The 10,438-nt window shown below is 51.2% G+C and overlaps 1 protein-coding gene across 6 annotated transcripts in view; it reads right to left on the bottom strand.

Annotated features, from left to right (window-relative positions):
* The window catches only part of WDR59 (WD repeat domain 59), a 48,440-nt gene extending 38,305 nt beyond the window's left edge, over positions 1–10,135 (bottom strand). Inside the window, exons 1-6 of one of the 6 annotated variants that reach the window (XM_040570857.1) lie at positions 9,909–9,980; positions 8,250–8,424; positions 7,591–8,043; positions 6,109–6,158; positions 3,999–4,134; positions 681–766 (exon numbers count right to left, since the gene is read on the bottom strand). In XM_040570857.1, the coding sequence (XP_040426791.1) occupies positions 681–766; positions 3,999–4,134; positions 6,109–6,158; positions 7,591–7,605 (287 nt within the window). In that variant the 5' untranslated portion in view covers positions 7,606–8,043; positions 8,250–8,424; positions 9,909–9,980. Of the gene's footprint in view, positions 1–680; positions 767–3,998; positions 4,135–6,108; positions 6,159–7,590; positions 8,044–8,249; positions 8,431–8,927; positions 9,081–9,908 lie in introns of those variants that run through there. The other 5 variants (XM_040570858.1, XM_040570860.1, XM_040570861.1 and 2 more) reach the window with 5 other exon arrangements.
* Positions 10,136–10,438: the final 303 nt, after the last annotated feature.

Below are 10,438 nucleotides of genomic sequence, written 5' to 3' on the forward strand. Positions count from 1 at the left end.
CCCCTAGCCCTGAGCTTTATAGCTGTCACATGCGCGTGCTCTTTCCCGCGCAGGATCAGGCACACTGCGAGCTCCCTGTTACCACACATTCTTGGCATCAACCCTTCGTTCTGGAATGCCTTCCTGTTGGGCTCACCAGGTGCACCTGGGACACAAAGAACCTCCAGGCAGCCCAAACAACTGCCATTTCAATTTGCTGCGATTACTTTTCATAGTCAGGAGCTGGAGTAAAAAGCACTGTTTCACCTGCATTTCCAGCCCAGCACTAAAGCACACCCCTGGAACTGCAGGCAGATATCTTCTATGCACCACTAACCCACCGTGAACTTCATCTTTGGGATTACCTGCTTTAATTCAGCTCTATCCCACAGAAACATGGCTGAGATTCAATTTAATAAACATGCTGCCGCTATCTGTTTCCCTGCTGACGGTCCTGTTTATTACAAGGACAGCAGCCTAAGGCAATGACAAGAAAGCCATCAAGGGCTATGTGGATATTCTGGGGGAGCCACTTCACATCTGACATCTTCTCCAGATGGGACGGCAAGACAGAAGGGCAGACAGCAAGTAAAAACAGGCTCAGAGTAGAACCTGAGTAAGATCAGGACCGAAACATTCACCTTCAATGAAACAGCTCTTTGTTTTCCACCCAACAGTTCACAGCACCACTTGTTTCTCACCTGATCACACGTGTGTGTCCTTGCAAGGATGTGCAAACTTCCCCGTTACCTTCCTTCCACTTATACAGGTCAACTCGCTGGTTGCTCTGAAATTAAAAGAAAAAAGAAGACAATGGCAGGCAAACAAGGCAGGGCAGGAAGCCATGTGCCAGGACCAGGTTCCTTTCCCTTTGAATAACCTGTTACCAATCAGTCCCACTGTGAATAGCAAAGTCCTTGCCCAGAGCAGGAGAACAAAGATGAACCTACAGGCTGCAAGGACTCAAAAGCCTACGCTCTAATTACATCCACTTAAAATCGGAGATAAACAAGAACAGGAGAAAAATCACATTGCAAAACGTTTCCATGAAATGATGTTCTCAGAACTTGTATGTCCTAACAAGCAGCTGTAACTGCAGGCAGCCAAATTCTCTCCGCAGGAATACCCTGCCAGTCTGTTCGTGTTCACAACCAGAGTTCTCAGTAAGGGAGATGATGGATCACCACTGGTCCTCCTCAACATTCCCTCAATTCCCTTCTGCGATAGTCAGGGCCACTGCAAAATGAGACCAGCACAGTCTGACGGCTTCAGGGTCACCTCCTCAAGGGTACTTCCATTGTTGCCAGCCCAGAAAAAAACCCTTTAAGTGCTTATCACTAACTGTAAACCACAGGAGCAAACCAGATGAATCAATGGCAATGTTATTTAGGGCTTCTTCACTCATTCCAGGAATAAATCCTCCCCCAAACCCAGCCACACACACACACTTATTTGAAACTGGCTGTTGTACTTTAAGTTCACGTTCTGCCTCAACCAAAATTTACTTCCTGCCCCTGAAAGATTAGAGCTGGCCCAGGCTGAATCGCCTTTTGGGGTGCATAAATAGCACCAAGCACAGTGGGTCTTGAGCCCTGGCTGGAAATTCACGTTGGTTTTGCAAAAATCAAAATAATAGCTCTTCAAAATTTGATCTTCACTAGCCCCTCATTTTCAAGCATACATGCAGACGAGGATAAAGATAATAGAGACCAGACAAATCTTACAATCTGCGGCCTTTTTTTTTCCTACCCCAAAGCTGCTTCATAAGAATTTGAACTTGCAAACGGATAAAACACTCCAGCCTTCCCTGAAATGGAAGGCCTCCTCCCAGCTCAGCAATAATATATGGCATCTCTCTAAAGGCTCACAGCAGGGCTGTGCAAGAGCTTGGGGCAAGGAAAACTCCTTGCGTGTTTCTCACTGACAGAAAGACTTAAGAGAGGAGAGTGAAATTACCCAACAGGATTTGTCCAGGACTCCAAGGTCGATGCTACAAGATAAGTATCACCAGAAGTTTCTCAGGCTTTTAGTGGGGCATCTCACGTGGAAAGCACTGCCTGTAGCACCAGGTGTGGCAGAACGACAGCTCCTCCCACCAGAAGCACTTTTTATAAAAGCGCTTTCAAAAAAGTGCTTCTGATGATAAGAAATAGCACAAACTTCCAGTGATTTCATCACCCTCTTGCTCAAGCATTTGTGACCACACAACAAGAGTAACAAGAGGATCTAGCATGGAAAACAATGGCATTTCTAAACAACAGCTCAGGAGTCCCCAGAAGTGCGCTCGAGCCAGAGGGCTGACACGGCCGAGCACAGCAAGAGGACGTGTTTCAGCTCTTCTGGAAAGAAGCCAAAACAATGAGAAGCCCTTATCCAAGCACAAGGACAGGCTCCCCTTCTGCCTGCACCGCTTCCAGTCAATTGGAAGTCAATTGGAAAAGCTTTTTGCAAGCAGGATGGAAGCCTCTTAACGGGGATGCAGAGGGGTAAGGACCCTCGGGACTGTCTACAAGACTTGCGTGGTGCACATCAGCTGGCTCCATATGATGACTTCGGCAGAGGATTCACGGAGGATCAACAGCCAGCTTGAGTCCAAAAGGAGCCAAGTGCATCTTTACAGTGCTGAATCCCAGCTAATTTGGCCTTCCCGATATAACTTCGCCCCCCTAGGCATGGCCCTGCACAAGCACATCCAGACCTGACCTGGAAGGCAGACCCGAGCACACAGCACAAGCCCGCTTTCCACTTCCAAACAAGACAGGCTAAATGCCAGTCCTCGGGCAGGGCCATGCTGCATCGGCACCGGAACGCCAGCTAACTGGGAGACAGCTGCCAGGGAGGCGTTCCTGACCCAAACTGGGAAACCTGCCTGATCCCATCTTGGGGACCCCTCGCCTGATGTGCAGCAGCAACTACATCTTAGCATCTTCATCTACAAACAGGAGCAGCGAGGTTTGATGCCACCTACGACTAGCTGAACGGAAGGATGGCTGCTGAAGGCTTCTATGAACAGGCAGGAACCTTTAAGACATCATTCATGCACCAGAGCTGGGAGGAGAAAGATTGAGGGTCAGGGAATGTCAGAGAACAAACTGGCAAAGGCTGTAACTGGCACCACTGGTCCCCTCTTCAGGCCACCTTTAATGTCAGTAGTAGCCAGTCCTGGAGGCAAAAGGAACAAAAAATCCCTGAAAATCATCTTCAACTAAGTGTTTTCTCAAAACAATAGATGAAACCTGCCCACCCCACCTATTTCAGGATGCAACAGCAAAGATGTCTGTGAAGAAAAGAAAGGTCTGTGCCCAGCTAGTGCCAGTAGCTGTCAACCACAGTGCTGCAGCACAGGCTGCTGCTGGCAGGAGCTGAGCACGCTGGGTGAACGAACGAGCTACAGAGCACGACAGGCTGAGTAAAGAGCTACAGGCTGCGCTCAAGTCTCAGATGGCCACTAGACCAGCCCTTTTTAAACACCGTTTGCATTACTGCTTCTTCAGACCAGCTGATTTACTTCTCCACACATGAAATAAGAACTCCTTGCTGACCTGGTGCCTGCCCATCTGCCAGCCCAGGTTGTTACAGCGGTGAGCCAGTATTGACGTGGGCTATTTACGGACTGCCTGGTGCACCACATCCCACCAGGAAGGCAGGGAGGCAAAAACAAAACAGCACAGAGCAAGAAATTCAATAACTGGAAGATCTCATAACAGAATGGAGGTCGGAAACAGAACATCCCCCTTCCTTCCAGAAAAGGACCGGCTGGATGCCTGATTTATCTGGCAAGGCGCTTTACAAAAGACAAAGAAGCAAAACTAGGTTCAACACTTACCGTCCAATAACTGAGAACCGCCAAGCCCAGCGCCTCACCTCGCTGGCAGCAAATCAGAATTAGGCCTTCATCTTGCTACGTGACCTGCAGAGGCACGCCCGTGCCAGCCCCACGCAGCCTTCCCAGTGCAGAGTTTCACCCACGAAAGCCCAGGGAAGAGCATGAGCTACAGCTTTTAAACGAGTGAACTTACCGAAGCCGCAAAGTAGTAGGCGCAGCTGTCGTGGGGGTTCCACTGCACCGCCCCGATGTCCCACTTGCTCTGTCGGGAGATCTTGCGGTGACCCTCGTTCGGGGCATCCAGGTTGACTATGTAGAGGAAACGGCGGCTGCAAGGCAGAGATACAAAAAGGCTGCATCACACGCTCCTTATCTCCAAACCCCAAGCTCACAGGGAACTTACAGACTGGTGACCAGAACACCAAGGGAAGCTTTTAATGAGCCTTGTGAAAACACCTTCCTGAGAACGCTCAGTTTGACCACATAATTCCAAAAGGAGTATATTTAATAAAAATTAAAAATCAAGACATGGAAATTAGACAGAATCTGCAAATGCAGTGGGCAGCTCAGACCAGAGAAAGCCCCAGATAACTGGGACACAGAAGGAAGCACTGGGAAGCGGTGCCCTGACAAAGGCGGCTGAGGGTTTTCACGCCACACGGTTTGGGGGCTTGGTTCTGCAGACGGTACAAGCAGAGCCGTGCGGAGCTAGCTCAGTTGCAGCAGCTCGCTACCATGGGTGGACACGACACTGCGCTGACCTGGCTGCATTATCGACTTGAGCTAACCCTATTTGCAGCAGCGAGACGTTTGCATGATGCTGCAGCTGAGCTCATACATCCTGCTGGACCTGGCCGGCTCCCCGCAGAGCTAGGTGAGGTATCGTTCCCTCCAGCGTGATTCATTTTCGGAGCAAGATAAACCACCCAGAAATAATTGTAAGGCAGCTGAGCTCTAATGGAAGACCAGCACCAAAACATAGGGAGCCATACATAATTAACCACATCAGCACCACGTATGTCAGCCACACAGCAAGCACACAGCTGCTCTCAGCACTGCGAGTTTTCCCAAGAGAAAGAGCACAGAGAGCACCTTTGCCAGCTTTCCAAACCAAAGCCCTCAGGGCTACCAGCTCTGAAGATGCTGAAGCCTCTGAGGCTCTTCCACAGCTTTAAAAAGAAAGGAGGCGAATGCTGAGCAGCTGCTGGAGAAGCCTGAAAAGCAGCTGGACCTGATGCTGAACAGCAGACTGCCCTCAGCTCGCTTCTGGCCCAAATAAACTGGGAGCTGTGCAGGTATAAGAGCAGGCATCGAGTCAGACCCAAACCAGCTGCTGAGCGGGCTGCTCTTGCGCAGGGCTTTGCATGGAAGCAAGAAGGCCTCCGAGTTGTGCCCAGCCACCCTTTTCCTCCAAGACCAACCAAAGCTGTGCCTGAATTGGAAAGGAGCATCCAAACCAGTGCGGTAACTGGGCACAGGACGGTGGCAGCTGGGCAGGCTCCTGCTGAGCAGTCCAAGACTTGCCCTGGAAGCGGCTCCCCAATGCCAAGCCCTGCCAGGAGCTCGGAGTTCACAGCACCTCCTGCAGAGCCTTGTTAGTGGAAGGGCTCCGTGACCGGAGCTGCTGAGGGCAGAGCCACGCGCGTCCTCAGCAGCAAACCCAGCACGGTGCCTTGGTGTCCCCCTTATGGCCCACTGGAAGTCCCACAGCTGGCTTATCGAAGGTACAGAGACAGAGCAGGCAAAGCCTAGCACGCACAGGAATACATCGCTGTCAGATCGGCTCTGCTAACACCTCGTGGGTGGGGGTGGCAACGGTAAAGGGAAATGGGAGAGCACAGGGTAGGAAACAAGCCCTGAGAAACCACAGCAGGAGATGTTTGGCTCTTGGTGAGGATCATCCCACGCTGAGCCGACACAGGAACAGGTCAGAGAGCTTGGCTCCTCTGACCAAGCACACCACGGGGATCTCTGGGGCAAATTTCATCTCGAGCAAATGACTTAATCCACATTTCAAGCAGAACCAAAGCAGTACTTTCGGGTGCTCCACCTCCCACAAGCAGATTCAGGAAAACACATCAGGAAAGTCACAGCAGTGTTTTATTTTGCTGTTGGTGCTGGCTTTAAACTCTGCATCCCATCGGAAACGTGACCCAGATCCTCTTCACGAAGCCTCGAACAGAACTCAGCCGCACCTTTCCGAAACAATTCGTCAGCCCTTGAGCTGAGGTCAGCCTGAAGGTTGCTGATCTGGCTTGGGGAAGTGCCTGGCACACATTTCTAACGGGGACTGTCACACTCACCCTGAGAGTACCGCGTGCTGTCCCAGGCAGTCCACTGACATAGCAGTTGCCTGTTAAAGAGAAACAGAGAACAAGACTAAATCATCGCTGTCAGGTCAGCCTCTCAGTCAGGCACACAGCTCTGGGGAGGAGCTCAGGAAAACCCGCAAGCTTATCTTCAAGGCACGAACTGCTACGGTAAGAGTCAAAGCTGATAGCTCAGGGATGGCAGAAGTAACGCCCCTTACAGGATCAGAGGGGTGATGGTGTAGCAGTTCATTTTGGGATGCAGGATAGCATAGAGAAAACATCGTTTTACTTTTTTTTAAAAGTAAAATGAAGTCAAGATGTGGCAAACACCATGATGAGCACCGAGACCTTGCTCCGTTCTCCCTGCTATGGCAATCACAGCTGCTGCCGTTCAATCAGCAATCTCTAATAATCCTTATTAATCAGCCCCTGCTCCTGCTCAGGAGCTTTCTCAGCCTCTCTCTCTTCCATTGCAGGGCCAGATTTAATTATATAGGCACTGGGAGATAAAAGTGCAGCCATTTGTACGTGGCTGGTCTCCAAACGGGAGATGGCTAAGAGGCATCAGAATTTACTCCTCGTGTAGGAGGCTGAGATAACTTAAGTGCCATAAGAAAAAAAAAAAAAGACTGAACATTGTCTCCCCCCTCTTCGTGCAGAACGGAATTAGATGACGATCTCGTTTACTTGCCCAGAGAACAAAGGGAAATTTGACTTGAAAAGCTGAACAGTTCGTCCCATAAACATAGATATGACTTCAAGGCAGTTTTTAGCATTGGCAGCACAGAAGCAGAATATGCCCCACATTCTTCAACCTCACTGCTGTCATCTTCAAAGCCGCCTATCGGAAGGCTTCGCGTGTCTCTGCCGCTGTTCGCGATTCCACTAAGTACCCTCAGCACGGATCCAGCAAGACTTTAGGATGTCCCACAGCTGCTACTTGGAAGTAGCACTAAAATCAGACAGCCAGCGCGGCAATCCCATTCCATTTCAACCAGATTTGACAGAATCAAACAATTTTTTTTCAACCATTCTGAACACTGCCTGTCCTCAAGTGCAGGAGAGAGACCGCATCCCCTGCTCGCAGGTGCCCCAGCCAAGGGAAAGGCAGCAGCACCGGGGGCTTGTCCCTCCTGCAGACCCAAGGTCCACGGGGAGAAGAGCTTGTACCTGCACCCCACCAAGCTGAGCTTCACGATTTCTGCTTTCCTTGCTTTCTCCTAGGTAGCAAATCTAGTCTTCTGGCAAGGCCTTCCTAATCCTAAAGCTAATACTTTAAATAAAGAGCCAGTTTTTAAATCTCTAAATGGTAAAGAAATAATCCCAGCTTCCTAGATTTCACATCACCTTGCAAAACAACGTGCGTTATTAAATCTATACAAAAAAAAAAAATCAAGCAGGAGAAGGAAGTTTTCCCCTATGATGCACATTTTGCTTGAGATGAATTAAAATGAGGATCACTAAAGCCATTACCAGAAGCTTGCTCATGTGATGGAGAGCTCGTCAGCCGACGTATTTCACACAGCTTTGGCCATCTTTCCCCAAGGTAGAAGAACAGCAGTCAATTTAAAGTGATTGATAACTTCATGTACAAGTTTATTTTTCTGGCATTGGCACCAGGATCTCATAAATCTTTAAGAATCTTTTTTAATAATGAACACTGGTAAACTGTTTTTCCAGGCACTGAGCATCAGAAAACGTAATGACTAATTATATAGAAGTAAAAACCTTCACGTGGCAGGCTGTTTGCTACTCTGTTGGGTCACAAATTAAGTGATTTTATGGCGAGATCTTCCCTACAACATTTCTTACAGTCTCTTATCTAGGCAACAGGGAAAAAAACCCTCAGCAGCTGTCAGATGCATTTAACGCGCCATCTATGTCGGTACATCAGTCTTCACAGCACAGCCTTCCAGAAGGGGGAAGCTGAAACAGAACAAACCAACCTGAAAAGAGTCTTTATCCTACAACAATCAGACTAGCTGGAGCTGCTGTTTAGGAGCACCAATTATCCCAACAAGCACGTTACGAACACCGCACGTCTGAAAACCAGCTCTGAGCCCACAGCCCAGAAAATATCTTTTACAAATATCTGCTACAAATGGTTGGCAGCTGGTTTTGCAGACACATACAGCGATAAATGCAGCAGCTGTCCGCTCTTTGAGTTATCTTGGTTTTGGGGTTGGGATGTCGGAGACAGCACGGCCTACAGGCAGAGCTCAAGCCTGGTACAGGAGCGTAACAGCTGAGGTGTTTCCATTTCTCAATCTCGGGTTCCTTATCTGCAAAAATCTTTCACGTAGACTCCTAAAAAAAGCTCAAGCCGAAATACATAAATAAGGTTAGTCTGAAAGCAGCAGCCTAGCAGCCCTGGATGCTGAAGCTCTCTGGTTTCACAGGAGAGAACAGGCAGGTCAGAAGAGCTCTGGAAAGCACCAGAGTAAGCCGAAACGACTGAAATACCAGTGGTTAACCTCCCTGCTAAGGTATACACCAGTGAGACTGAAAGGCAGTGCTGCAAAAGAGGCTCAAACACCTGCTCTTTCCCCCTCTGCAAGTCATTATGAATAAGCAATCAAATCATGAGGCACGTCTCTCCGAGCCAGATGCAATTTGAATCCGTGATCTAGGAGTAAGCGCCTTCGGATCTCAGTTTCCCGAGAGCAAATCCTCACCAACAGACAAGACTGCTTTAAGAACTTCTTCCAGGAGGAACACAAGACCGATATAAAGCTTTCCAAGTACAGAGCTGGAAAGCTGTGTTAGCTTACAGAGGGCAGGCTGGATGTGACGCGCAGGACTCAACACACCTGGTGAACACAGAGCTGACATTGCTCTGGAACACGAGGACGAACTAGAAGATGAGAGATTTTCCAGACCTATTTTTTATTTTTCTGGGTTTCCTGCTGAAGTAGCTCATAGTTCACCCGCCAGGCTCAGCTCTGTGAAGCAACTGGCAATGCCTTTAAAAAAAAAAAAAAAAAAAAAGGCAAAAACCTGTTTCCCAGAATAGCTCCTAAAAAGGCGTGTAAGCAAAATCTGAAGGGAGTTCTACTGCAAGCAGCAACTTCAAAAATAAAAGCTGACCCTTTTGCTATTTAAAGATCTAACCCGCTTTTCCTGCTAATCGAGCCACGCTCAACAGCAGCCAGCAAAGCGGCTGTAATGGTCTCGGAGGAAAAACGAAGAAAGATGTGTGGGAAGAGGTAACGTCTTCTATTAGGCCTGCCAATAGTTGGGAAAAAATAGACGTTTCAGAGATCTAATTGAGAGGGGAAATAAAGTGCCTCGTGAATTAAGGCATTTTCCCCATAATCTGGTAGAGTAATAGAAATATTCAATAGTTCCATTACGGTACCTACTATTTCTGCCTGCGTCTAAGCCGGGAACTTGCAGTGAAGCTCACCTGCACGTCGGGCTTTATATATTTGGCAAACAGACGAAAAGGGAAGAAAAGCCGGCCTGGCTACGCCCTAACTAAAACAAACAGATAACCAGGCAGAGACGAACCGGGGGGCCGGCCTGCGCCCACCACGCCCGGTGTTTGGTACGTGCCCGTGTCCTGGGAGCGTGGCACGAGCACGGGGACCGCTGCGGCCCGAGGGGCCTCGGGAGCCCCCCTGCAGGCTTTTTACCAACCCCCCCCCCCCCCAAATGACCCCCAAACCGACCCCAAACCGCGCCCCCCCCCAGCCTGAACCCCTCTGCCAAGACCCGCCCCCCCCAGCCCCGCCCCACGGCCGGGAGCCCGGCGGTGCCGCGAGGAGCCGGGCGGGCGGCGCGGCCCGCACCTGGGCGTCGCGGAACTCCACCACCACATTCTCGCTGCTCCAGCGCGCCGCCATCTTAGGCCGCCCCAGCAACGCCCCGACGCCGGCCCTGGGGCGGGGCGGGGCGAGGCGGCGAGGGGGAGGAGCCTCGGCGGCGGGGGGGGGCTGCCGGGAAATGTAGTTTTACCCCGCCGCACGCACGGCTCCCGGTGCTAGGGGAGAGGGGGCTGCTGGGAAATGTAGTCCTCCCCGAGCCGCCGGTACCGGGGGAGAGGGGGCTGCTGGGAGTTGTAGTTCTCCCCGTACCCCCCCCCCCCCTCCGCACACCGAGCCCCCGGCCCCGGTGCCGCGCCCCGAGGCGACGGCGGCGCCCGCAGCCCCCGGTACCCCCCGCGGGGCCTCGGCCTCGGCCTCCCCTCGGGGCCCGGCGGGCGGGGCTGGCGCTGCCCGCCGCGGCCGGGCCCGGAGCCCTGCGGGGCTGGGGGGGGGGGGGGGCTCGGGGCAGCCCCTGGGGGGGGCGCGGCGGCGGCACCGGGGGGCTCGGGGGCGGC

Source organism: Cygnus olor, chromosome 12 (genome assembly GCF_009769625.2).
Source record: "Cygnus olor isolate bCygOlo1 chromosome 12, bCygOlo1.pri.v2, whole genome shotgun sequence".
NCBI classification, from domain to species: domain Eukaryota; kingdom Metazoa; phylum Chordata; class Aves; order Anseriformes; family Anatidae; genus Cygnus; species Cygnus olor.